The 27672-nt window shown below is 58.6% G+C and overlaps 1 protein-coding gene and 1 long non-coding RNA gene across 2 annotated transcripts; one reads left to right on the forward strand and one right to left on the reverse strand.

The window, feature by feature from the left end:
• The first annotated feature begins 662 nt into the window (after nucleotides 1-662).
• On the forward strand, nucleotides 663-27628 carry LOC110478627 (hexokinase-2). Its single transcript, XM_077789231.2, has 18 exons — nucleotides 663-893; nucleotides 7883-8045; nucleotides 12529-12677; nucleotides 13618-13737; nucleotides 16174-16269; nucleotides 16385-16484; nucleotides 16750-16933; nucleotides 18108-18263; nucleotides 18366-18599; nucleotides 18827-19131; nucleotides 19634-19782; nucleotides 20481-20600; nucleotides 20684-20779; nucleotides 21764-21863; nucleotides 21961-22144; nucleotides 22392-22547; nucleotides 23018-23251; nucleotides 23976-27628. The coding sequence occupies exons 1-18, from the start codon at nucleotides 831-833 to the stop codon at nucleotides 24118-24120; spliced, it is 2754 nt and encodes a 917-aa protein (XP_077645357.2). The 5' UTR covers nucleotides 663-830; the 3' UTR covers nucleotides 24121-27628.
• On the reverse strand, nucleotides 16972-17573 carry LOC146765610 (uncharacterized). The gene is made up of 4 exons (XR_014949862.1): nucleotides 17534-17573; nucleotides 17467-17500; nucleotides 17267-17316; nucleotides 16972-17081 (listed from the first exon to the last, which is right to left on the reverse strand). It is a non-coding gene; the product is annotated as an uncharacterized LOC146765610 (long non-coding RNA).
• Nucleotides 27629-27672: the final 44 nt, after the last annotated feature.

Consider the following 27672-nt stretch of genomic DNA (forward strand, 5'->3'; position numbering starts at 1 on the left):
CCCCCCAGTATGGCACCAATGTCCCCCCAGTATGACTTCACTGTCCGCCAATGCCCCCCCCAGTATCACTCCAGTGTCCCCCCAGTAACACCCCAGTACCCCCACAGTATCACCCCATTGTCCACCCGGTGTCCCCCTCCAGTATGGCACCAATGTCCCCCCAGTATCAACCCACTGTCCCCGCATTGTCCCCCCAGTATCACCCCATTGTCCCCCCGGTGTCCCCCCCAGTGTCCCCCCATTGTCCCTGTATTGTCCCCCCGGTGTCCCCCCAGTATGACCCGAGTGTCCCCCCATTGTCCTCCCAGTATCGCGCCAATGTTCCCTCCAGTGTCCCCCCAGTATCACCCCAATGCACCCCCGGTGTCCCCCCGGTGTCCCCCCAGTATGACCCCAGTGTCCCCCCATTGTCCCCCCAGTATCGCACCAATGTTCCCTCCAGTGTCTCCCCAGTATGACCCGAGTGTCCCCCCAATTGCCCCCCCAGTATCACCCCAATGCACCCCCGGTGTTCCCCCAGTATCACCCCAATATCCCCCCATTGTCCCCCCGGTGTCCCCCCGCTCCCCCCTCACCCCCCGCCCCGCTGGCCCCGCCCCCCGCGCGCGCCGGGCACACACCCTCGCGGCCGGGCCAATGGGAGGCGGCGGCGCGGCCACGTCACGGGCGCGGGGGAAGCTCCTCAATGAGCGCGATTGGCGCGGGAGCGCGCGGCGCTGCCGGGGCCGCTCCGCGCCGACCCCTCCGAGCCGAGCCGAGCCGAGCCGAGCCGAGCCGAGCCGAGCCGAGCCGAGCCGAGCCGAGCCGAGCCGAGCCGAGCCGCTCCCGCCATGATCGCATCACACCTCGTCGCTTACTTCTTCACCGAGCTCAGCCATGACCAGGCGCAGAAGGTGAGGCGGGGGGGTCCCGCCGGGGGAAAGTGGGGAGCGGGAGGGGAAGATTTGGAAAGGTGAAAAGGGGAAAGTGAAAAAGAAAAGGGGGAGAAAAAGCGGGGGGAAAAAAGGGGATGAAAAAGAGAATATGGGGGGAGAGAAAAAAAGGAAGAAAAAGGATGGGTAAAAGTAAAAACAAAACAAAAAAAAAAAAAAGAGGGAAAAGAAGGGGAGAGTGAAGAGGGAGAAAGAAGAGGAAAAGAAAAAGGAAGGAAAGTGAAAAGGGAAATAAATGGGAAAGGAAGAAGAATGAGGAAAAAAGTTGAAAAAAGAAAGTAAAAGGGAGGAGAAAAGAAGAGAAAAAAGCGGAAGGAGAGGAAAGGAGTAAAAAGCAAAAAGAAAGGGGGGGGGAAGTAAATGGAAAAAAAAAAAAAACAAAAAGGAAAAAAATGAGAGAAAACTTTTTAAAAGGGATCGGGAGGCGAAGAGAAGCGGGGAGCGAAGGGGAAGCGGGGCCGGGCGGAGGCCCCGGCGCTGCCCGGCCGCGGCCGCGTGCGGTACGTGCCGCGGGACCCCGCGGGGCCGGGCGGCGGAGGGGGAGGAGGAGGAGGAGGAGGAGGAAGGGGGATCTCCGTGCCTCTGCCCGCCGGAGCCGGGACCCCCACGTGTCGCCGCTTCCCGCCGGCGCGGAGCATCCGCGGGCGCGGAGCATCCCCGGCAGCCGCCTCCGCCCGGCCCGGCCCGGCACAAGGAGCCGGAGCCGCCGGGGGAGCGGGGTCAGCCCGGGCCACCGGCCCGGAGGCGGCACTCGCCCCTCGGTCCCTTCCCCACGCGGTGAGCGCCGGCCCGAGCCGCACGTGTCCCCCGTGCCCGCAGTGACAGCGCTGGAAAACCCCTTCCTGTGTGCCCTTCCCGTCCTTTCGGGGCTCTGAGCCCTGGGTTTGGGGGCCGGAGCTCCCCGGAGCGTGCCAGCCCCGTTGGGATGCCCGGAGCGAGTGTCCCGGCTCCCGCGGCTCCGGCTTTGTCTGGCCAGGACAGCGCTTAGGCTGGGCTTGATAAATTATTCCTGGAGAAAAATGCGGGATGGGAGAGAGCGCGGAGGCTCAGGCTCCTCCTGCAGCGCTCCGCTGGCATCTGGGAACAGGGCAGAGAGGAGCTCGCTGTGATTCCTGACTCCGGGAATGGCCGGGATTTGCTGCTCTGAGTGTCAGGCGGTCGGGATTCGCAAATACGGCCGTAAAAAAATCGAGGGAAATGCTTGGAGAGACCTGGGATAACCCTGGAGATGCTACCGGGGGAGTGAAACCTGCCACGTTGGCTCTTCAGCGGTGTTAAATAGGAAGGAAACTGAGGCAGAGCATTAAAAGAAAAAAAAAAAAAAAAAAGAACAGCAAGCCAACCAAAAAAAAACCAACCCCAACCCAAACAAAGTGCAGGGAAAACTTCCCAAGGCAAAGCGATCCGCAAGGAAATACGGGCTCGGCTTCTCCCTCCCCGCTCGCCGGTGGCCCCGGGGTTGTGCAACAGCAAATCCAGGCTCGGGAAGGGGCTGTGTTGTGTAACCCGGGCAGAAATAGGCCAGCGGCACAGCCCGGCCCCGCTCCGGGCTGCTCACGCCTTCCTTATCGGGCACGGCTGGGGATACCGCGGGGGAAAGCTGCGATGGACAATTCGCCTTCCCTACCCACCGGGGAAGGGTGTGCGAAGCCTCAGGAACCGGCTTCGTTTCCCTCCCGGCTCCCAAACCCAAATTAAAAAAGGTTGTTGGGATGTGAGGGAGGGAAAAAAAAAAAAATCCGGGAGCTGCTGGCCGGAGCTGGGGATCCACTGCCCTCCTGGCCGCCTCCACAACTGGAATTTCTGGGCTATTTTTAAACAAATTCCCGTGAATACTCCCAGGGAGGCAAAGCTGGGGGAGAGCACGGAGCTCAGCTGTCCGACCTGGCTGCTTCCACCGTGGCTGTAAAAATTATTCCCGGTTTATAAAGCTCCCCAGGCAAAGGGAGAAGCCAGGGAGTCCCCAGCACAGGGAGGTGGAGGGGGTGAAATTCTTGGAAAGCTGCGATTTGTTTGTTTGGGTCTTTTTATCAAACCCTGTATTTGCGAGAAAAGATTGTAGGTGGTAGCCTGGGATGTGTTTTCCCTTTGGATCAGGGACAAAAGGAACTCAGCCGGGGTGAAAAAGTGCCTTTTCCAATAGCTGTGGTTTGTGTCCACCTCCAGGCCTTGAAAATAGCCCCGAAAATGGGATTTTGCTTCTCATTCTTGCCATGGAGCAGCTTTACCTGCTCTGCCACTCATCTGGGGGCATATTGCCTTCCTCCCCAGCTCCTGCCTGGAAAGTGGGTTGTCCAGACTTATCTAACCCCCAAGGGATTGTGCAAACTTTAATTAACCTCGGCAGCGTCCTTTGAGATCCCAGCTTGAAAGTTTGCCGCTGCTGCCCTGCGTTGCCCTGGGATGTGCCAGCTCACCCCGGCCTTCCTCCCCGTCCCTCAGCCTCGTCACTGGGAGTGGGGCTGAGCGCCTCCTCTCCCCCGCCCCTCCTTCAAAAGGGGAAAAAAACGGGGGTGGAATTGATTTCCCTGCCTCTGTGGCCGTCCCCAAGCAGGGGCAGGTTTTCCTCTTGGGATTAGTTTTACCCAGCTGATTCCTCGCTGGCCGCCTCTGTGGGTATGGGAGGGGCATTTATGGCAAATTCCTGGAAAACCAACGTGACAGCTTCCCCTGGGGCTGCCGAGGTCAGTGGCAGGAGCCAGGTCAGTGGCAGGACAGCTTCTCCCACCTTTGGGAAGCCATCCTGTCTCCTTCTTCCTCACCAGAGCTACCCAGCCTCAGTTTCCCCCCAGAGGGGGATGCTCCCCCCATGCCAGTGGGGTTTTTGGGGGGGCGAGGCTTTGCCATCCCCGGATCTCTGCCCAGGACCTTGTGGGTTTAACGGGGGCAGGGGCAGGAGAACTGGAGCTCTAGTGGGGCTGTGGGGCAGCGGGGTCACCCGAGGATGGGCCGGGATGCTCCGGTGTCGCTTCCTCGCCACCAGCGCCCGGCTCCACCTCCGGCGTGGATCCAGCTGCTGGCCCGGGGCTGGGACCGGGAGGAACCGGCCCAGCAGGAACCCTCTGACTCAGCCGGGTGAGGATGGCTCGTGTGTCATCCCGGGCACACGTGGGCTCGGAGCCGGCGTGGAGGAGCTGGAGGCCGTGGGGCAGCCCCGCATCACCCCTGTGTCACCCAGGGCAGGGGACGAGCCGGTTCCCTGCTCTGAGTCACCCGGGGTGGGAAACGGGGGCAGGCACGGATGGGCAGCGCGGGGACTGAGGATGTGGAGCAGGGAATAAACCCTTCAGGCCTTCACCCTGCTGCCTCTGCCTCGCTTTTCCCAAATCTTCAAGTCCCACCACGGATTCGCTGGGGTGGTGCTTGCACAGCATCCCCCTCCCAGGGAGCCAGCATCCCCTCAGACTTCAGGGATTCCTACAAAACAGCGTGCTTCAAGTTAAAAACTGGGATAGGGAGGGAAGGAATTGAAAAAAAAATATATAATTCCCAGCACAAATTTCTCTGGAGAGAGGGGTGACAGCACAAGCCATGGGATTTGGGGTGTTCCAGCCTTCCCCAGCTTTGAACAATGCTCCGTCATCTTGCATCAACAAATGTTCGGCTTTGTTGCCAAAGAAGCAATAAATCTGTCCCAGAAAGGAGCCACCCTCTCCCAGTGCTCTGCTTTTGCTCAGAAATCTGCTGGAATCAGTCACATCCAGCTGAAAACTGCAGCAGGAGATGCTGAGGGGTGGGGAGCACGTGCTCCCGGCCCGGTTCCTGGCAGCCACGTGGCTCTGGGACAGGATGCAGAGCAAAAAGAAAACAAAAGGCAAACAGCTTCCCCTTCTCAGGACCCGGGACCATTAGTGGGAAAGATATGTCTGACCCTATTGCAGAAGAATAAAAGTCCCCAGGCTTTGCCCTTCCTGCCCCCTGTCACCCTCAGCAGCCCTGCCAGGGCAGCGAGTCAGCCAAGGAATTTACAGCATCCTGGAATGGCTTGGGTTGGGCTGGAAAGGACCTTAAAACCCATCCAGTGCCATGGCAGGGACACCCCCCACTGTCCCAGGGTGCTCCCAGCCCTGTCCAGCCTGGCCTGGGACACTGCCAGGGATCTGGGCATCCTATGCCAGAGCCTCGTCCCCCTCCCAGCCAGGAATTCCTTCCCAATATCCCACCCATCCCTGTCCTCTGGCACTGTGAGCCATTCCCTGTGTCCTGTTCCTCCATCCCTTGGCCAAATTCCCTCTCCAGCTCTCCTGGAGCCCCTTTAGGCTTTCTCTTCTCCAGCCCCAATTCGTTCCTATGGAGAACAGCATTGACTTGGAATTAATTATTTGAAGATCATATTTAATGACTGTTTCCCCGGCACTGATCCCTTGGGGCCCAGGCTACTTTGGAGGAGCCTTGAGGAGTAGAACTGTGTCCAGCTGCAGCCCCAGAACCTCGAGGCTGGGGATAAAAGCTGTTTTTGGGCTGCTTTAAGCTGGGCTTGGCTCAGCGCGGGTGGCACAGCAGCAGGACTGGGGCGAGCTGAGGTTTCCCAGCGGTGGCCGTGCAGCCGGGACGGGCGGCCCTGGGCACCTCTCCAGCATCCGGCGTGGAAATGAGCTGAGCCTTGGAGACAGCCTTGAGCCAGGAGATGGGGATTTGCTGGGGTTTGCTTCCAAAACGTGGCATTGAGCTCATTTACACCCACAGCGACTCCGTGATCCGCAGCTTTAACACGGCGTCCCGGGCTGGGGCATGCCCAGCGCTCCCAGCTGCCATCCTTCCTTCTCCCTTCACTTTGGTTGGATTTCCTCGAGGAAACACCGCTACTTAGGCTGGAAGCCTTCCAGAAACTCAATTGCCCCTTCAGGATCCTAACCTGGTGACTTTGTCTGTGTGGAACCGGCAATCTGACCTAAGCTACTCCACACTCTTCAAAAGTGTTAAGCGACTGAGAAGGTGTTTTGTGTTGAAAGATGCTCAGGCTCTGGCACTGCAGCCTGAATTCCCTGTTTTATCCCGCCTTTGCTACAATTTGAGGGGTGCTCAGAGTACCCTCGGGGCTGGGGAGTTTTGGGAAGGCTGGTGGCCATGGCTCGGGGTGGATTCACTGGGGAAGGAGCCCTGCTGTACACCCTGACCTGCTTTAGCTGCCAAGTGGGGTGATATCCACGCTGGGAGAAGATGATCCTGGTTTTAAGGGCTTTGGAGATTAGGGGAGGTCACCCTGTTCCTCAGGCTGAGGTTATTCTGGTTGCTGGAGGACATGGGGGACGTGCTGAGCAGGGCCTGTCCTGGGGAAGGGGTGAAGCCTCCGGGGGCTTCTCCCTGTGCTGGGATTTTTGGGTGGGGGGTTTCACTGCTGAGGAGCTCCCGAAGCACCCAGCTTCTCTGGGATGAGGAGTGTCCGCTCTGGGTTGATGGCATGGGCTGATAACCCTCGGGATAACCCTCGGGATAACCCTTGGCACAGCTCAGGGGAGGTTTCCTACCCTGGGGCTGGCATGGAGGAGAGCTCCAGCCCCAGAGCCACCTCTTAACCAGTTAACTGGAGCTTACTGGTGCCAGTGACCAGAGCCTCAGCACACGAGAGGGAATTTTCAGCAGGTGAAAGCAAACAGGAGGGGAGGGAGGAGAGTGTTTGACTTCCTGCTTCTGAGCTGGATAAGGAGAGGCTGGCAAACAGCTGGTGCCAGGAAATCTCCAGGTTTCCTTCTCCTTGGCCTTTCCCCTGTGTTTGCCTGGTTTTGGGAAGGAGCTCGATTTTGGGAAGCTCCTGATTTGGGGAAGGAGCTGAAAGCAGCAGGAGAAGCGGGGAGGAGGTTTCACCCAGAGCATGCTGCTCCTCGGGGGATGCAGCATCACTCCTGCAATGTGCTGGGCTTTCCTCCATCCCGGCCTCACCAGGGGGATCCCAGCTCCCAGATTTCCAGCAGAACTCGGGGTGGGGAAGGAAGGATGTGCTGGAGCACAGGCAGACACCCTGTGTGCAGCCCAGGGGGGATGGCACATCCCCGAGCGGGTCACGCTGGCCTGGTGCAATTACTCGCCCACAAAATGCCCATTTCCTCCAGCTCAGCCCCGAACGCAGCCCGCGTTCGCTGACCCCGCTGTTACGTGCCTGCAGACAGGTGAGCACACGGGGTGGAGTTTTCCTCTGGACTTCTCAGGGCTTGCACTGCCCTTTAATTAATTCTGAGTGAGGCTAATTGGAGCGGGGCACGGGTTGGGACGGGCAGCGCCGCCTCTCCCGCTCCCTGCTCCGGCCAGGCTGCTCAGGCACACGCTGGTGGCTGGGGAGCAGCTTTTCCATGCCTTTCCCAGGCAGGACAAGATGCTTCCATGCCATTTTTAGAAGCGTTCTCAGCTCAAGGGTACGGCAATTTCCAGGAATAGGGGACGGGGTGGATTTCTTCCCTCTCCGGCCACGCGCCTGTGTCACTCCGGCCTCGCTTGTGTCACTCCAGCTCCCACTTCTGTCACTTCAGCGTGCTTTGCTCCGGGGTGTTGAGTGGCTCTGGGCTCGGGGGTGATCTCAGCAGTGGAGAAATGACAGGGCAGTGGATTCCTGCCGAGCCTCCTGGCTGCAGGAAGAGGCCCTGGGGGTCAAGGTCAAGGTGCGGTGGTACTTGGAGTGGGAAGGGCTTTGCACCTGGAAAACCTCCCCTGCCGACCTCCTGAGTCACCGCTGAGCTGGTTCCTGCTGCTGGAGCTGCTGTTTGGGTGTCTGCAGCTGGCCCAGCGGGACGCTGCTCCGGAGCACCAGGAGCAGCTCCTGGCTGGCATTCCCGGCTGGCAGAGCTGGGAGGGGATGCGGGGTCGAGCACCTGGGCAGAGGTGCAGCAGCAGGGTGGGTGATGCTGCTGGTGCCTGGCGTGAGCAATTCCAGCAGAGCTGCCCCGTCCTGCCCTGGGGAAGGCTCCTGTGCCCCGTCCCCAGCCCTGCCTGACCCCGGGCTCTGTCTGCACCCGCAGGTGGACAAGTACCTGTACCACATGCGGCTCTCGGACGAGACCCTGCTGGAGGTGTCCCAGCGATTCGAGAAGGAGATGGAGAAGGGGCTGGGGGCGGACACCAACCCCACCGCCTCCGTGAAGATGCTGCCCACCTTCGTCAGGTCCACCCCGGACGGGACAGGTACGGAGAGGCCAGCAGTGCTGGGGACACGCGTCCTCCTGGCACTGCCAGAGCGGGGGTGGCACCCCTGGGGTCACTGCGGGGGCTTCGCCCTGGCCCGGCTGAGCGCGGGGCCAGGCCGGGCTGCCCGCTCCGTGCTGGGGCTGGAGGGGCTCCCAGTTCCTGCAGGCAGAGGGAGGAGGCAGGGAAGCCGCCCTCGCGTGCCCTTGCTGGCAGGACAGAGACAGTCACGGGTCCGGCTCATCAGATTTCATTAGCGGCGAGGCGGCGGCGGTGCCAGCGCTGCCCGAGTGCCACCGGGCCAGGCAGAGCAGGGCCCTCACAATGTGCCCTTTCTGCCTCTCCCCGAGCTGCCCAGGGCACGCTGCAGCCAGGCACATCCTCCTCCCAGCCCCAGGGAACGCTCCCTCGGCATCCAGATGGGAACGTGTTCCCTCTCCCAGGCTGCTCCAGTCGTGTCCATCCCTGCAGCATCGCCCCTGTGCAGCCAGGACCCTGCAGCTCTTCGGTCCTGGCTGCTGAGGGAAGGAGCTGAAGCTGCTCCAGATCCACAGCTGGGCTGGCAGCAGCCTTGGAGGCCCCAGGGATGGTTGGTTGTGCTGGATGCAGGGCTGGGCTTGCCCTGTGCCAGTTCCTGCCCAGGGATCTGTGCCAAACCTCGGTGGCAGGGGCTGCTGGTCACCAGCAGGAGAGCTGCACAAAGAGGGACAGAGCCCAAACCCCTCATGGCTGCTGGCTGTGTGCTCCCTGGGGGCAGGGACAGAAGGGACAGAGCCATGGAATCACAGAGCCATGGACTGGTTTGGTCTGGAAAAGCCCCCAGGTTCCAATCCACCCTCGACCCGTGTCCCCAAGTGCCACATGCACACAGCTGCTGAATCCCCCCAGGGACAGGGACTCCAGCACTGCCCTGGGCAGCTGGGCCAGGCCTGGACAGCCCTTTCCATGGAGGAATTTCCCCAACAACTTAAATCTTGTGTATACTTTAATAACTTCCAGTTTGAAAGCATTCCCCTGTCCTCTCCCTACAGCCCTGCTCAAAGTGTCTCCACCTACCCTCTGAGCCCCTTTAATCCTCAAAGCACCCCCTGATCTTGGCCCCCCAGCTGCACCTACACCCAAAAGCTGGCCCTGGCTGCCTGCCCTGGGATCGAGATCCCAATCTACTTAAATGTTGGAGGATATTTTTAATTACAGGGACGGCCAGGAGCCGCCCCTGGGCACGGGAACTGGTGCAGCCAAAGGTGCTGGGTGCAGGTGGAGTGTGTGTCAGCACTTCCAGCACCCTGACCTGCCTCTGGGAGAAGGAGCAATCCCTCCCCATGCCCTTCCAAGACAGATCCTTGGCTCCCTTCCCTGTGTCCAGCTTCTCCAGTGTCCCAGCTGGCATTTCTCACCCGGGGGAGGGGGAAGGAGGAGCAGCAGCATAGAAAATGTCACATGAGAGGGATGCTGGGGCAGTCACGGCGCTGCAGCTGCCCAGGGGGGCTGGAAAATGAGGGGGTTTAGAGCAAACCCCAGGGAAATGGGAGCTGGGATTCCCTGTCCAGCTCCAACTGGATCCAGCCTCTGAGGGCACCAGTGTCCTTTGGGTTTTGGGGAGGGGGCTGGAAGGGGCAAGTCAGGGCTGGGGGCTTGGTGCCAGATCCCTGGCACAGATGGCCTGGCAGCATCTGGGGAGGATCTCATGCCCAGGGCTGTCCTTCCTCCTTCCCTCTTTTCAAAGCTCCTGGGCAAAGTCTGGCCTGGGCTGGGCACCTGTGCCAGGTGCCAGCAGCTGCTCCCAGTCTGAGGAGAGGTTATTCCCTGCTCCAGCCCTGCTCTGGGCTGATGCTGGTGCCACAGGGCTCCCAAACCCCCCTGCAGAAGTGTCCGTCCTCCCTGCCCTGCTCCTGCAGCTCCTGTGCCCATCCCTGTCCTCCCTGCCCTCCTCCCGTGGCTCTGGGTGGGATTAGGCCCCGTTTAATGCTCAGCTCCAGGGGGATGAGAGGTGCTTATGGAAATACAAGGTCACACTGCAGGTTAAGCCAAACCCAGCCCTGGCTCCTCTCTGGGGTTTTGCAATTTTCCAGTGTGGGGTGATAAGAGGGGGGAATTCTGCTTTGAAAGCAGAAGCTCTTCTAAAATCAACTTTCCTTGCTTTGCTTGGCTCTGGCACCCGCTGGAGCAGCACCGTGCCGTGCTGGCAGCGAGCTGATGGGGAAACAGCTGCCAAACAAGCTTCTCCTTGGAGCCCCAGTGCCTCTCCCGAGGGCTTTCCCTGCTCAGTGCAACCATCACCCTCCTCCCTGCGCCAATCCTGGCTTTTCCAGGCTTTTCTGGGTGCCCAGGGTTCCTCCTCCACAGTGGTGCTGGCACAAGGATCTCGTGGTGCATTGCTGAGCCCCAGCCACTGACCACCCCAGCCCGGAACTTTCAGGGGGATGCTGCAGGACTTGGGGGTCAAATCTGGAAAATCCAAGGGATGGCTCTTGGCAGCACCTTTCCCTTGGCTGGGGGGCTCAGCTCCTGCCAGTGCCTGGCTGCCTCTGCAGGAAAAAAACCAGCTGGTGTGGCACAGAGCCTTGAAAGGCTTGGAAAAATGGCTGTTCTGGTGCCCAGAAAACAGGGATTCAGCAGATCCCAGCGAGGCTTCCCAAGGAAGTTGTATCTGCCTGGAAGTGCTCAGGCCAGGCTGGATGGGCCAGAGGTGCAGGGAGGGCAGGGGAGTGGGGCTGGGTGGTCCCTGGGGTCCCTTCCCATTCCCTGGCACCATGAATTGTCTGGAGGGAGGGAGGGAGAGGCTGCAGTGGGAACTGCCAGGGTCTGCAGCTCCACCTTCTCCTGCACCTCCCTGCAGTCTGGCCTCCCAGCTTCTCCTCTGCCTCTCACTTTGCATGAATCCACTTTGCCAGAGGAGTCCCTGTGGAGCTGCAGTGGGTTGGGAGTCCCTAGAAGGGATCTCGGGGACGAGCAGCCTCCGAGGTGCTGGGGGGTGATCCCACAGCCCAGGAGCACAGCAGGTTCTGCGGACCCAGCCCTCGGCAGGAGCAGGAGCCCTGGAAGCAGAGCCGTGTGTGTGCCCTGGCTGTTTGAACTGTGGGCTCAGCACCAGAGCTGATACCTTATCACGGGAGCCAAGGTGGGGGCAGTGCCCAGACCTGGAGCCCAGCACGTGTTCCCAGCCCGGCTGGGAATTTTCCGAGGGAGATTTGGCTGCCGTGCTCCTCCTGCAGAGCTGATCCACCCGGGAGCTCCCAGGAATCCCCCCTAAAATGCTCTTTTTTCGGGATCCTCCTGAGTTCCCTGCCCAACCTCCAAGGAGCTGAGACCCTGTGACTCTCTAGGCTGCAGTGCCCTTACCCTGGTGTATTGATCACCCCTGAGGTGTTCTCCGTGCCCTTACCCTGGTGTATTGATCACCCCTGAGGTGTTCTCCGTGCCCTGCTGGTATTGATCACCCCTGAGGTGTTCTCCATGCCCTGCTGGTATTGATCACCCCTGAGGTGTTCTCTGTGCCCTGCTGCACTGACCTGGGGCCGTGGAGAGGCTTCCAAAATGGAATGGCAGAACTGGGGTTGTGGCAGTGGAGTTTGGACAGAAGTGTGTGATGTCACAGGGTGGGAAAATTAGATTTTAAGGTTTTAGAATATAGTGATATATATAAAACAAGATGGAGGTTTTAGGGCAGAAGGTAGTCCTCCTCCTTCTCCTTCTCCTTCTCCTCCTCCTTCTCCTTCTCCTTCTCCTTCTCCTTCTCCTTCTCCTTCTCCTTCTCCTTCTCCTTCTCCTTCTCCGTCTTTCTCCTCCATGGGTTTGGGTGGTTTTGTGTAATTGGATAAAAAGTCCCCATTGCAGGCCACGGGTGGTTGGTTATTGGGTTAAAACTAAAAATAATTTAAGCACCATTTCTTAATTGGGCAGTTCATCCTTAAAAGGCCTTGCAGAGAGGGAGATGGGGCTCCATTTTTAGTTTGTTAGGGTGAAGTGCTGCAGAACTCAGGGTTTGTGAGACTGTGACACAGATAAACATCCGAGTCCCAACAAGAAATCCCGTCCTGCAGGTTTAACCCTACCCTGGCAAAAAACCAGCAGAGATTCCACACCAGCTCTCCCTGGAAAGGGCAGCAGTGAGGCCCCAGAGCTCTTTGGGAGCTTCTCCCTCCCTGCTTTCCTGCTGCCACGTGCCAGGAGCGTGCGGGATCCCTGTTGGTTTGGGATTTTATTGGGGCAGCTGGTGGGATTCGTGCCCCAAAGCACCTGGATCTGCCTCAGCGATGATCAAAATATTGATCCTCTAATGGTCAAAATATTGATCCTCTGTGGGGGCAGAGGAGGAGCAGGGAATACAGCGACTGCTGCAATAAAATACCAAAAAAAAATATATAATCATGGACAAAATGATGAAATATAATAAAAAATCTGACTTTCCCCTGGCAGCTGGGAGGGGTGGTTGCCTCAGGGCCCTCCAAGCTCACGGGCTCTCCTTGTCCTGCCCCCACAGAGGACGGGGATTTCCTGGCCCTGGACCTGGGCGGCACCAACTTCCGAGTGCTGCGGGTGAAGGTGTCGGACAACGGGCTGCGCAAGGTGGAGATGGAGAACCAGATCTACGCCATCCCCGAGGAGCTGATGCGCGGCAGCGGCGGCCAGGTGGGCTCCTGGGCAGCCCCCGTGTGCTGGCCGGGGATGGGGGATCCAGCCTGGGATGGGGGTTCCTGGTCAGGGATGGGGGTTCCTGGTCAGGAATGGGGGTTCCAGCCAGGGATGGGGGTTCCAGCCAGGGATGGGAGTTCCTGGTCAGGGATGGGGGTTCCTGGTCAGGGGGATCAGAATTCCTGGCCAGGGATGGGGTTCCAGCCAGGGATGGGGGTTCCTGGTCAGGAATGGGGGTTCCAGCCAGGGATGGGAGTTCCTGGTCAGGGGGATCAGAATTCCTGGCCAGGGATGGGGTTCCAGCCAGGGATGGGGTTCCAGCCAGGGATGGGGGTTCCTGGTCAGGGGGATCAGAATTCCTGGCCAGGGATGGGGTTCCAGCCAGGGATGGGGATCCAGCCTGGGATGGGGGTTCCTGGTCAGGGATGGGGGTTCCTGGTCAGGAATGGGGGTTCCAGCCAGGGATGGGAGTTCCTGGTCAGGAATGGGGGTTCCTGGTCAGGGGGATCAGAATTCCTGGCCAGGGATGGGGTTCCAGCCAGGGATGGGGGTTCCTGGTCAGGAATGGGGGTTCCAGCCAGGGATGGGAGTTCCTGGTCAGGAATGGGGGTTCCTGGTCAGGGGGATCAGAATTCCTGGCCAGGGATGGGGGTTCCAACCTGGGGATGGGGGTTCCAGCCAGGGATGGGAGTTCCTGGTCAGGAATGGGGGTTCCAGCCAGGGATGGGGGATCCAGCCAGGGATGGGGGTTCCAGCCAGGGATGGGGGTTCCAGCCAGGGATGGGAGTTCCTGGTCAGGAATGGGGGTTCCAGACAGGGAATGGGGGTTCCTGGCCAAGGGGATCAGAATTCCTGGCCAGGGCATTGGGAGTTCCTGGCCAGGGATGCTCTCCCTCCGAGTGTGGGGCCTTTTGTCACTCTTTACCCTTTTCCCCAGCTTTTTGACCACATTGCCGAGTGTTTGGCCAACTTCCTGGACAAGCTGCAGATCAAAGACAAGAAGCTCCCCCTTGGCTTCACCTTCTCCTTCCCGTGCCACCAGACCAAGCTGGACGAGGTGGGTGAGGGGCTGTGCTCTCCCTGTGGGCTCCACACCAATTTAAACTCAGGTTTTTAATGAGGCTCGTTGATTTTGGGTCACCCTTTCCTGAAGGGCCACCTCTCCCATCCCTGTGAAGGCGTTTCCCAAGCCTTTGGAGCTCAGCACTGTCCTTTTGTTCTTGTGAATGTTTTTGTGGGTGCAATGACTCGGTGGCTGCAGGGTCAGGGACACAGAGGATGGAAGATTCCTTCAGAGAATTGGCATCACCTCCCAGTAACCCTGTTGCTTGTCATCTTCTCCAAACACACTATAAACCCCCTTTTTAAAAGAGAATTAAGGATATGTGCCACATTGCCTTTTGAAGAGCTGTTTGATGACAATAAGTGGTGTTGGATCTCCTGTTTTGAACACATCTGGCCAGGTTTTCTTAGGAGCCTGCAGTGGTTGGGGTTGAAAGGGACCTTAAGGACCATTCAGAGCTCAGAGCAGGGTCCCATTCCGGTGTCCCAGGCTGCTCCAAGCCCTGTGCAGCCTGGCTTGGACACTTCCAGGGATCTGGGGGCAGCCACAGCTGCTCTGGGCAATCCTGGGTTTCCCCTGATTTACCTTGAAGGCTTTTCAGCTACCGCCCATCCGTGACCTCTGACAGGGTCCTCGGGGGTGTGTGCCAGCAGGGCCAGGGGTGTGCCCTGGGAGCTGCAGGGCTCTGGGGGTGATGTTTCTGTGTTTTCCTGTGATGTTCTCCTGGGATGCCTCCCTGGAAAGCAGCTTTTTCACCAGAGCTGCAGCCAGACGTGCTGAGCTTCACATCCCTGAGCATCACATCCCTGAGCATCACATCCCTGAACTTCACATCCCTGAACTTCACATCCCTGAACTTCACATCCCTGAGCTTCACATCCCTGAGCTTCACATCCCTGAGCTTCACATCCCTGAGCTTCACATCCTTGAGCTTCACATCCCTGAGCTTCACATCCTTGAGCTTCACATCCTTGAGCTTCACATCCCTGAACTTCACATCCCTGAGCTTCACATCCCTGAACTTCACATCCCTGAGCTTCACATCCCTGAACTTCACATCCCTGAGCTTCACATCCCTGAGTCTCACATCTCCCTCCCCGAGCAGTGGCGCAGGGAGGGCGGTGCCCTGTCCCCTCTGTCCCCCCTGCCAGCCCCAGGCACCAATGGCTGTCACTGTCACTGTCACTGTCCCTGTCCCTGTCCCTGTCAGCTCTGCCAGAGCTGTGACCTTGCTGGGAGACCAAACATCCCCGAGCCCAGCGAGGCACGTGGGCTCTGCTGCTGAGGGGTACTGCTGGCTCTTCTGTCCCTTTGTCCCCTGGGATGGGGGTGCTCCTGGCTCTCCCTGCCCTTGTTTCCCCCAGGCTGGGGGTGCTCCTGGCTCTCCCTGTCCCTTTTTTCCCCCCAGGCTGGGGGTGCTCCTGGCTCTCCCTGCCCTTGTTTCCCCCAGGCTGGGGGTGCTCCTGGCTCTCCCTGCCCTTGTTTCCCCCAGGCTGGGGGTGCTCCTGGCTCTCCCTGTCCCTTTTTCCCCCCCAGGCTGGAGGTGCTCCTGGCTCTCCCTGCCCTTTCTCCCCCGGGATGAGCGGGGCCGGCTCCGTGGAGCGCGGCAGCCCCGGTGCGTCCTCCCGGCGGCTCCGGGGGGATGAAGGCTCTCCTCACCCTCCTCCTGCAGACACGGGGCTGGGAAGAACGGGACAGTGCAGAGGCTGCAGGGGGAAGGGTCTGTGCCCCGTGACCTCACCGGGGTGGCCTCGCTCAGTGCCTCAGTTTCCCCAGCTCTAAGGGAGGGCGGGTGTCTGCCTCCCTAAGGGGGCTGTGGCCGTAGATTCCAAATGTCACTGAGTCCTTTTCCTCTTTGCCTGCCCCCAGGGCTCAGCTCAGCCCCTGGGCAGCTGCCTCGGGCCACAGGGGACTGTGGGACCCACCCCACAGGGCTGGGTCAGGGATTGTTCCCTAGGCACAGCGAGCAATCCACTCCTCAGGGATGGGTCAGGGATTGTTCCATAGGTACAGCGAACTCCCCACCCCACAGGGATGGGTCAGGGATCATTCCATAGGAACAGTGAACCCCCCCACCCCACAGGAATGGGTCAAGGAGCATTCCAAAGGCACAATGAGCCTCTCACCCCACAGGGCTGAGTCAGGGAGCATTCCATAGGCACAACAAGCCATCCACCCCTCAGGGTTGGGTCAAGGAGCATTCCTTGGGCTCATGAACAAGTTTTGCTGCAGGGCTCAATCAAACCTGCTCATGGGAAGCACGAACGAGCAGCTCACGTGTTATTTCGTGGCCATAAACTTTATCTGACACGGAAGCTGCTGCTGATAGCTCAGCTGCTGAGCTGATAACAGGGGGCTCCCCTCGCACGGGGCCACGTGTCCCCTGTGCTGGTGTCACCTCCAAGCTCCCCTCATGCTGTTCCCCTGCAGAGCATCCTCGTGACGTGGACGAAGGGGTTCAAGTGCAGCAGCGTGGAGGGGAGGGATGTGGTGTCCCTGCTGCGCAAGTCCATCAAGAAGAGAGGGGTAAGAGGCTGGGGTGGGGGCACCCTGCTCCTGGCACTGGGCACCCTGGCTCCTTGGGGCCTTTTTGTCAGTTTTGCCTCTGTTGGGTCACTCTCTCTCATTTCCACCCTCTCAGGACTTTGACATCGACATCGTGGCCGTGGTGAATGACACCGTGGGAACCATGATGACCTGTGGCTACGATGACCAGAATTGTGAAGTCGGCCTCATTGTTGGTGAGCTGCAGCAGGGCGGAAGATGTTCTGGGGATGTGTCCTGGGGTCAGCCCTCCAGGAGAGCCAGAGGGAGATCCTGCTTCTTGTAGGCCTTTGTGGGAAGAGAGAGGGGGATGATATCAGTGTTGGAACACCAGCATTGTCCAGCGTTTGTTTAGTTCTTCGCTTTCTTCGGTGCCTTGGGCTGTGGCCAGAGGGAAATTGGGAATACTGGGAACGAGGGCAAGGCGGTGTCCTCGCTCACCCTGAGCCCTGCCTGGCCCAGGAACCGGTACCAACGCCTGCTACATGGAGGAGATGAGGCACATCGACCTGGTGGAGGGCGACGAAGGCCGGATGTGCATCAACATGGAGTGGGGGGCCTTTGGTGACGACGGCGTGCTCAACGACATCCGCACCGAGTTCGACCGCGAGATCGACATGGGCTCGCTCAACCCTGGCAAACAATTGTGAGCAGATTCTTGGCTCGGGCTCCTGGTTTGCTCAGCATTGTCCATCCTCCCACAGCGCCGGCGTTACTGGCACTGCGGAGGTCAGCCCAGCTAACTGGGTCACCGTGTCCTCTGCGCCGGTGCAGAGAGGGGCTGTGTCCCAAACCTGGGGCTGTGTCCCAAACCTGGCTGTCCCAAACCTGGCTGTCCCAAACCTGGGGCTGTGTCCCAAACCTGGGCTGTCCCAAACCTGGGCTGTGTCCCAAACCTGGCTCTCCCAAACCTGGCTGTCCCAAACCTGGGCTGTGTCCCAAACCTGGGCTGTCCCAAACCTGGGGCTGTGTCCCAAACCTGGGGCTGTGTCCCAAACCTGGCTCTCCCAAACCAGGGCTGTCCCAAACCTGGCTCTCCCAAACCAGGGCTGTCCCAAACCTGGGGCTGTGTCCCAAACCTGGCTGTCCCAAACCTGGCTGTCCCAAACCTGGGCTGTGTCCCAAACCTGGTGCTGTGTCCCAAACCTGGGCTGTGTCCCAAACCTGGCTGTCCCAAACCTGGCTGTCCCAAACCTGGGGCTGTGTCCCAAACCTGGCTGTCCCAAACCTGGGCTGTGTCCCAAACCTGGGGCTGTGTCCCAAACCTGGGCTGTGTCCCAAACCTGGCTGTCCCAAACCTGGGCTGTGTCCCAAACCTGGTGCTGTGTCCCAAACCTGGTGCTGTGTCCCAAACCTGGGCTGTGTCCCAAACCTGGCTGTCCCAAACCTGGGCTGTGTCCCAAACCTGGGGCTGTGTCCCGAATCTGGGCTGTGTCCCAAACCTGGCTGTCCCAAACCTGGCTGTCCCAAATCAGGGCTGTCTGCCCCACCTGCTGCCCTTGTGGCCCGCTCATTTGAATGATTCCTGTTCCCTTCCTGGCCAGCAAAGTCCCCCACCAGCCCAGGCAGACACCCTCACCCAGCTTAGATGTTAGGGAAGATTTGTGCTCTGAAAGGACGGTCAGGTGTGGCACAGACTGCCCAGGGTGGTGTCACCATCTCTGGAGGGATCCAACGGCGCTGTGGATGTGGCACCTGGGGACCTGGGTCAGCTGCGGCCTTGGCAGAGCTGAGGAATGGCTGGAGTTGATATCAAACCTTGGAGGGTTTTTCCAGCCCAAACCAATCCCTGGTTCCATCTGATGCCTCCCCTCGGGCAGGTTTGAGAAGATGATCAGCGGGATATACATGGGGGAGCTGGTCAGGCTCATCCTGGTGAAGATGGCCAAGGAAGGGCTGCTCTTTGGGGGAAGGCTGACTCCAGATCTGCTCACCACGGGCCACTTCGAGACCAGATTTGTCTCTGCCATCGAGAAGTAAGTGGGATCTGGGGGTTTCCCGGATGGACCGGCACTGAGCCAACCTGCAGAGCCGCAAAAGCTGCGTTCCCAGGCACGAACCCCCTTCTGAACTTGCAGGGAGAAGGAAGGGCTGCAGAAAGCCCACGAGATCCTGAGCAAGCTGGGCCTGGAGCCGTCGCAGGAGGACTGCCTGGCCACGCTGCGCATCTGCCAGGTGGTGTCGACGCGCTCGGCCAGCCTGTGCGGGGCCACGCTGGCCGCCGTGCTGCGCCGCATCAAGGACAACAAGGGCGTGGAGAGGCTGCGCTCCACCGTGGGCGTGGACGGCTCCGTGTACAAGAAACACCCGCAGTGAGTGCGGGACCGGGACGGGGCTGGGGACAGGGACCTGGGTGTGCTGGGGACAGGGACAGGGACTTGGGGTGCTGGGACAGGGACAGAGAGGGATCTGCTGCTGCCAGCAGCACGCGCAGCTTGGCGTAAGAGAAGCGCCTCCAGATATCCCCTCAGGCCCCTCGTTTGGGTCCCAGGGGCTCCCCAGAAGGTCCCACTCAGGTCCCCTCCCTCCTCCTCCCCAGCTTTGCCCGTCTCCTGCACAAGACCGTGCGGAAGCTGCTGCCGGACTGCGAGATCCGCTTCATCCGCTCGGAGGACGGCAGCGGCAAAGGCGCGGCCATGGTGACGGCCGTGGCCTACAGGCTGGCTGCCCAGCACAAGGCCCGGCAGAAGATCCTGGAGCCCCTCAAGCTGAGCCACGAGCAGCTGCTGGAGGTGAAGGAAAGGATGAGGATAGAGATGGAGAAAGGGCTGGGCAAGGAGACGCACGCGGAGGCGACGGTGAAGATGCTGCCCACCTACGTGTGCTCCACTCCCGATGGAACAGGTGATGTGCCCTGTGCAAGGCTCTGTGTGTGAGCCCGTGCATGTCCTGCATCCTTGGGAGCGGCTGGACCCTTTGCTGTGGCCGGTTCCTCTCTGTGGTGGGAGTGGCACAAACCTCCAGTTTGGAACTGGGCAGAGCACTGAGCCTCCGGGACGTTCTGCCCCTGACTTAGCACAAAGCCTGGCTCTGCGTGGCCACAGATCCTGCCACAGGATTCTCTCAGCCTGGGTTGTGCTCCTGGCCCTTCCTGTGGCTTGGGCAAGCGCCTGACCTTGGCTTGAAGCTTGTGCAGGGCCAGGAGCTGGATTTCAGGGATCCTTGGGGGTCCCTTCCAACTCATTGTCACCCCGAATCTGGAGCAAACCTCTCCACCCTCTGTTCCTACCTATCCCCAGCCACATCTGCGTTCCCACCCCTCTCCCTGGAAGAGGGCAGATCCACCTCTGCTCTGTGCCATGCTCTGTGCTGGGATCTCTCCTGACCATCCTCTCTTGGCTTGCAGAAAAGGGAGATTTCCTGGCCCTGGACCTGGGAGGAACCAACTTCCGCGTGCTGCTGGTGCGCGTCCGGAACGGGATGCGGCGCGGGGTGGAGATGCACAACAAGATCTACTCCATCCCCGTGGAGATCATGCAGGGCACGGGAGAGGAGGTCAGCACGGGCAGGCAGAGAGGGGGAAGGGGCTCTTCCCTGGGGTGGCTGGGGCAGGGCTGACCAGGGAGCTGGTTTGGCCTTTCCAGGGAGCCAAAGCAGGAGCGGGGAGGGCTGGTGCTCTCCTGCCCTTAGAGCAGCCAGTTGTGCCCAAGGCTCTGGAGTTGGGGAAGCTGGAGTCTGGTTTTTAGGTTAGAAATGGTGTTATTCCCAGGCATGAGTGAGCCTCCCTGAATCCCACACACTCCACAAGGGCAGATAAGCATCATCCCCATTTCCCAGATAGGGAAACCACAACACAAGCGGTGAGACACATTTGGAAAGTTTTGCAAAGCACTCCAGGCAGTGCTGGGGGACTGGGAGTGTCTGCAGCAGACTGGGCTGGAGGGCTGTGGGGATCATTTGCAGAGGGACTGGATTCCCGTGTCACCTCCCTGCTGGCTCCCACCCCTCCAGAGACCTGTGAGGTGGAGATGGTGCAGGGATTTGGCCACGCTGTGGGTGGGGAAGAGGGTGAGCTGAGCTTTTTGGGGCTGCTCACCTCCCGCAGTGCAGCTGAGCCACGTCCCGCTCCGTTCAAAGGCCTGGGAGGATTTGAACATTCCAGCAGGCCTGGGAACGGGTCGGAGCCCCCGGCGGTTTGGGCAGGCTGGGCTCTGGCTGGGGTGGTAACTTTTCTCTTTGGCTTTGCTCCGCAGCTCTTTGACCACATCGTCCACTGCATCTCCGACTTCCTGGAGTACATGGGGATGAAGGGCGTGTCGCTCCCGCTGGGATTCACCTTCTCCTTCCCTTGCCAGCAGAACAACCTGGACGAGGTGAGCCCAGCCCTCCTGCAGCTGCCTGGCTGTGCCTCCCACCTGCTGCTGAGGGTCTCACTCGGGGCTTCTTCCCACAACAGGGAATTCTCCTGAAGTGGACGAAAGGTTTCAAGGCGACGGGCTGCGAGGGAGAGGACGTGGTGGGGCTGCTGAAGGAGGCCATTCACAGGAGAGAGGTGAGCAGGCACAGGGCTGGGAGAAGCCAGCGGCTGCTCCCACATCCTGGCTCTCCTCAGCATCATTAATTGGCCTGTAAAGCAAATTACTGGGCTGAGCTCAGCGTAATGAGTGTCGGAATTTTCACAGCCACCCTTACTCATCACTTGAGGTTGGATTTTCAGACCCTGGAGCTATGGGCTGGCTGCTGGCCAGGGCTGGAGCAGACTTGTCTGGCCCTGAGCTCAGGAGACACCAGCTCGTTTCCTCGGCACAGACCACCCCGAGCTCCTGCCCAGGGGCTGCTCCTGGCAGGGCTGACCCAGCCCTGGGCAGCTGGAGGGGTCTGAGCTCTGAGCTCTGCCTACAGCAGCTGGGGTGGGGAAGTCCGTGGGTGCCTGTGGAGGTGGATGGTCATGGGGGATAAGGGAGAACAGTTTTAAACTAAAAGAAAAAAGAGCAAAAGGAGGGAACATTATTCCCAACCTCACAATATATAGAATTCTAAAAGTGGCAGTGGATTGGAGGATGGAATTACCACCTCTCCAACCACACTGGTTAAACCAACAGTCCATCAATTCTTTCTTCTCACAAAGAAGAATGTAAAATAATCATTGTTTACATGAACAGTGTGTGAGAAACTCTAGTAGAAATACATAAACATCAGACAAGATAGAAAACTTTTAAAAGAACCTTGAAACTTTAAAAAAAAACCAGGGTGACAGATGCCCAGAGAAGCTGTGGCTGCCCCAGGATCCCTGGAAGTGTTGGATGGGACTTGGAGCAGCCTGGGGCAGTGGAAGGTGTCCCTGCCATGGCAGGGGGAAGAATGGGATGGGCTTTGAGGATCTTTCCAACCATTCTATGATTATTCCACTGACTGGACTCTGTGACTCTGACTGCCACACTCACCAGCCAGCCAGATCCTTTCCCAGCTGGGGGAGCAGACTTGGCAGGAATTCCAAGCGCTCCAGGAATAACTCCTGCAATCCATCCCTGTGCAGGAATTCGACCTGGACGTGGTGGCAGTGGTCAATGACACAGTTGGCACCATGATGACCTGTGGCTACGAGGATCCCTACTGTGAAGTTGGGCTGATTGTCGGTGAGAACTGAAAGTTCCTGGTGGAGCTCCTGCTCTGTGGTGCCACCCCTGCCCCGGAGGTGTCCCAGGGTCCCTCTGATCCCGCTGCTCTCCACAGGCACGGGCAGCAACGCCTGCTACATGGAGGAGATGAGGAACGTGGAGCTGGTGGAAGGGGACGAGGGCAGGATGTGTGTCAACATGGAGTGGGGCGCCTTCGGGGACAGCGGCTGCCTGGATGACATTCGGACGGAGTTCGACGTGGCGGTGGATGAGCTGTCCCTCAACCCTGGCAAGCAGAGGTGGGTGGTGGCTTTGGGGGGCTGGAGGGGACCCCAATGGGGCTGAGGGTCTGGGAGCAGATCTGCCCCACCAGCCCCTTGGTGGATCCAGGGGAGGATGGGCAGGACACGGACGTGTCCCTCGTCCCCTGCCATGGGCAGACTTGCTGAAGGGATTGTGCTGAGGGCACCGGGCAGAGCTGGAATCCCCACCCGGCCCCAGCGTCCCTTCCTGTCCTGATGTCCGGCCTCGTCCTCTCCTGCCCAGGTATGAGAAGATGATCAGTGGGATGTACCTGGGGGAAATCGTCCGCAACATCCTGATGGACTTCACCAAGAGAGGGCTGCTCTTCCGGGGACGGATCTCAGAGAGGCTGAAGACCAGAGGGATCTTTGAAACCAAATTCCTGTCCCAGATAGAGAGGTGAGCTCCAAGAGGGAGTGAGCAGTCAGAGCAGAGCACGGATGGAATCTGGAGGACGTGCCCTCAGGGCTGGTGGGAGAAGTTCCACGTGCTTGGTCTGGAGCCAGGGTGGTGGCACAGGGATAAATCGGCAGAGCCCACGTGGCTGTGTGGAGAGACAAGGAGGCTGGCTGGGGCTGGCAGCACAGACGGCTCTTTATCCTCTGCCCTGGGCACGGAGCGGGTGGGGGACATCCCGTGGGGTTGCAGGGGTGTCACAGTCCGCTGGCTGTGTCCTGAAATAGCCTCCCTGACGAGGATGTGACAGCAGGCCAGGTCCAGGCCTGAAAGCTGAGGTTGAAGGGGGCTGTAGGGCCACCCCCGGCACTGCCAGGAGCCGCGGGCGCCCGGGCTGGGCAGGACGGGGGTCGGGACGGGGAGGCCGCAGTCCCGGCTGCTCCATCCCTGACGCCGCCCCGCGTGTCCCGCAGCGACTGCCTGGCCCTGCTGCAGGTGCGCTCCATCCTGCAGCACCTGGGGCTGGAGTCCACGTGCGACGACAGCATCATCGTGAAGGAGGTGTGCACGGTGGTGGCGCGGCGCGCGGCCCAGCTCTGCGGCGCCGGCATGGCCGCCGTGGTGGACAAGATCCGCGAGAACCGCGGCCTCGACTTCCTCAAAATCACCGTCGGCGTGGACGGGACGCTCTACAAGCTGCACCCTCAGTGAGTGCTCTGGCCGTGCTCCGAGGGGGCTTGGGGAAAGGTGCAGGGGTAATGGGGGAGGATTTGAGCCGTTTCGGGGGCTCGAGGGCTGCCAGGAGCTCGCTGACCCAAATTTGAGCCCCAGCAGGAGTCAGCTGCTCCCGTAAGGACAGGGGCTCCTCCAGTCCCACTGGGCCTGACCTGGATGTGGTGACCAGGTTCAGCCAGAGCTCCAAGTCATGGGCATGAGGCAGCTCTAACCAGCAGTGAGTGGGGTCATGAAAACTTGCCCATGCCAGAGCTGCCCAGCTGGTGCTGCTGGGCACTGGGGCTCAGACAGGGACTAAGGCACTGGGCTGAGCTTAAATAGGGCTCAGGAGCCCATGCGCAAAGGGAGGCACTGGAAACTCCCCCAAGGTGGGGCTGCTCAGGGCCATTAGTGGTCCCAGGACTTGGTGGGACTTGAGAAGGGGCTGGGTTTAGTCCTGAGTGAAGGCACAGCACGGTTGTGTTGTAACCATGGGCTTGGGCTGAAGTGTGGAGACTTGGGCTTTCTAAGCTTCATCCCTGGCAACTCTGTCTCCATGCATCCATCCCTCCATCCATCCATCCATCATCCCTCCACCTTTCCCCTTGGGCTCTGCATTGCTCTTTGAGGCTCTGTGCAAGGCGGATTAGGGTTGGGACTGTCACCTTCACCCCACGGCCAGTTCATTCAGAGCCTCTCCCTCTCCTTGCCCTGCAGCTTCTCCACGGTCCTGCAGGAGACAGTGAAGCAGCTGTCCCCCAAGTGTGAAGTGACCTTCCTGCAGTCGGAGGACGGCAGCGGCAAAGGCGCCGCGCTGATCACGGCCGTGGCCTGCCGCATCCGCGAGGCCGGGCAGCGGTAGAGGGAAGCAGGTTTGCCCAAGAGCTTGGTTTCAGCAGAACAGGACATTTCCTCACCCAACCCCTCCTCCCTCTGCACACACCCACACACCCCTCCCCTCCAAGCAGACTCGTAGCTTTACTCGTTCTCCGAGGCACCACGGTGGGACTGGAGACGCCGTGGGCTCTGTACCAAGCGTTAGGAGTTCCCTTGCATGCCATAAAACCAGCTGTCGAGTAAAGCTCACAGTGTCTTTCGGCTTCTCCCTGCATTTCCAGGTGGAGCTGGAGCTGTCCCACCTCTGTCACACCCCAGCTCTCCTCCCGCCACCCCGACCAGTGGTCCTCCCCTAGCAGCAGTAGGGATAACACTCGGAAAATTCAGACACTGCATTGTCACTTTAACAGTCCCTATTTATGTGTGTCGGAGTCGTAGCTGTCCGTGCTGTAGAATCAAACCCTTAAGATTGGGCTAAAAACCCCCACTAGTCTTTTCCCCTGATCAAGGCTGCATTATTTCCATGAAAGTCATGGTAACTTAAAGCACAGGGTGCAGAGTTCCACGGCGTGGCCGCGGCTGCACCGGGGGTACCGCGTCCCTCCCTTGGCGGGGAGTCCTGGAGAACCCGCTGGAGCTGCAGGGGCCCCTCAGCCACCCAGCAGAGCACGTGCCTGGAAATAATTGGGGACTCGGGGTCTCAGCCCGTTTCCTGACCTCACCCGTAGCCGTAGGAGCGTGGCGTGTTTCCCCCCGACACCTCCACCCCTCCCCGGTGCATGCGGGGCTCCGGGAGCCGAGCCCCAAACCCGTGGCCGTGTCTGCCCTTGGCCTGGAGTCTGGTTTGCTCTGTCTGTGAAACACTTCTGCGGCTGCAGCCTTCAGGTGGCATCTGGATTTATACACTGTATATTTATGTTTTAAGAGATCTGATGTCTTTTTATGTACATAGTCTCGGGAGGGGGTTGTATCACTTAGTTTTAACGTCACCTTTTCACGTTGTCGAAGAAAAGTACAGAGTAATTATTTTTTTTTTTTCCTTCTGTCGTGTAATTTTTTTTTTTAATTTAAAATTTTCTTGGGGTAGACTGGAGAAAAGAGACCCAAATACCTGAAGACTGTTGTGCAAGAGGTTTGGGCATTCTGACTTTATCACCAGGACAAAAGGGAAAGCAGAAAGCCAGGGCGTGCAGGAGCAGCGGGGCCCTGCGGTGATGCTGTTGGCTTCAGGCTGGGCTTAACCTTAGGAGAAATTTTATTTTGTCCCCTGCCCTCCCCAGCTGTGCTCTGGAAGGTGACATCCATGGGGGGATGACATAACCCAGGGCCCTGCAGGTCCTCAGGGACCCCTGTGCCCACAGCATCACCCAGCCCAATGCAGGGATCCATTTTTGCCAACAGAAAACTCTGGATGAACTAAAAGCTGCAGGTCTCTGCCTCAGTGGGAGGAGGCAGACAGAGGGTGGGGAGATTTTCTGTAAATATTTAGCAGAAGTTAATGAAATTTCAGTGATGTACAAAAAATTATAATAACTAATAAGCCCCACAATCAGCCCTTCAGATTGGAGGATAGAGTTTTTGTCTATTTTTATGTATATTTTTATACTGCTTGGGGTAACCTCATTACCAAAAGTCTCTTTTCTGTGATGGGGGTCAAGTTCAGTAGCACAATTTTAAAGGAAAATTATTCTTTTGGGCATTTTAAATGCTTATTTTTTTTATAAGCCTCAAGACAATTATAACTAATAAAACCTGTGTATAGAAATGATGTAAGAAACCAAGTTTAGTGGAAGTTTTAGAAGCTGTTAAATAAATCTTTGAAGGATGATACAGAAATCCTGTAATCTGGTACCAAGCAGTTTTGTGTGATTTTTTTCCCTCAGAAAACCAGCATTTTGCCTACTGAAAAATCAAAACAGAAATCTTTTTAGCTGCTGCACTGTGCAGAGCTGCATTAGTGGCTGTTTTTACTCTTAGCCAGCTGTGCCCCGTCTGAAATCCATAGCGTTTCCATCAGTCAGTGAGTGAAACTTTAAACAACAGCAGTTTTGGGGGCAGAATGGGAAGGATGGGGATCTGAGCAGGGTGAGAGGGGAGGAGGGAGCTGAGGCACCTGGAGCAGGGTCAGCACAGCCCCCTCACCTGCCTTGTGGGGGTGGAGGTGGATTTTTGGATACCCCAAGGCTCCCCTAATGCTGGAAAGCTTTTGCTCAGACTCAGAGGTAAGCAGGGTCTGGCATGTGCCCAGTTCAAGTGTTGCAGGACACCTGTGGGTGCAGGTGCACCCTCCCAGGGCTGCAGGGAGGGGCCTGGGGAGCCCCTGCAGGAGTTTGTGCTCCCGGGGTCCCCAGCCCTGCAGCTGTGGGATGTCCAGCCCCACCAGGACCTCACCAAAACGTCGCCATGGCATGTTCTGTGAATGTGTTTCAAATGAAGAAGGGAAGATTAAATCCTAATTACTGATATGAAGGGAAGAGCAAATGATTATCTGTGGGGACAGACTGCTCAGACTGATTTGCCCAGTCTGTGTCTTCCCTGCAGCAAGAAGTGCTGCTTTGTGGGTTTAGGATGGTTTTGTTTTGCTTGGTTGTTCCCATCTGGATGCATTTTCTTTGCACTCCCGGGGTGCTGGAATGTTCTCTGGCCACGCAGGCAGCAGGGAACAGTTTCTGCCCTTCCCTCCCTGGCAAATCTCTCCTCCTTGGTACTTTGGACAGGATTTTATTTGGTTTAAAAAAACCATGTAGATCTATATAAACATGATCAGCAAATTAGTGAGATTTGCAAGCAGAATTTGCCTCTTCCCTTTCTGGAGTCCAGGGCTGGGAGGGAGAAGCTCGTGCTCAGTGGCCCGAGGGTATCAGTGGGGCACAGATCTCTGGCCTGGCAGCAGCTCGGGCGCAGTTTGACCAGAGATAACCCGGTGCCTGCTCTCCCTTATCAGGCAATCCAAACCCATCTGGCTCTCAGAGAGATAAGGGGGTGAAAGGTCCAAGTGCATGGCAGAGGAGAAGTGCACTATGGTGGCAAATTGCACCATTTGTGCAGGGGGTGTGAGCTACAGGGTGACAACAACAAAACCTCGCCCCAGGCCCCTCCAGACAAGGAAAATGCCTGCTTTGGGAGATCAGTCACTTGCTCTGGCACAAAAATGGGCACTGAAGGCAAAAAGAGGCAATTCCTGTGCTCAAGGTAATTTGGAGAGAGGAAAATTCTTTCCCTTGGGACATCCCTGACCAGTCTGAAATGTTTCTGGCCTGAAGCAAAGAAAATGCATCTCGATGTGGGAGTCATAAAGCCAAAGACTGTGTGGCTGCTGGCAGAAACGAATGCTGTAGATTCACCTGATGTTGTTCTTTGGTGTTTACAATATTTATTTCTAGCGATTGACTGCAATGATATTATATATAGGCTTCCTTATTTTTGTACTTTTCATACCGTTCTCCTGAGTGTGGTGTTGTACTGCTCAGCTCCCCTCGGCCACCACTGCTGCTCCTCGTCAGTGACAATAAAGCAGAGAAAAACAACCACCACCCGTGGCTGGGCTCAGTGTCGTGTGTCTCTGCCCCTCAGCAAG

The sequence above is a fragment of the Lonchura striata genome, chromosome 22, assembly GCF_050655825.1.
Source record: "Lonchura striata isolate lonStrDom1 chromosome 22, ASM5065582v1, whole genome shotgun sequence".
NCBI classification, from domain to species: domain Eukaryota; kingdom Metazoa; phylum Chordata; class Aves; order Passeriformes; family Estrildidae; genus Lonchura; species Lonchura striata.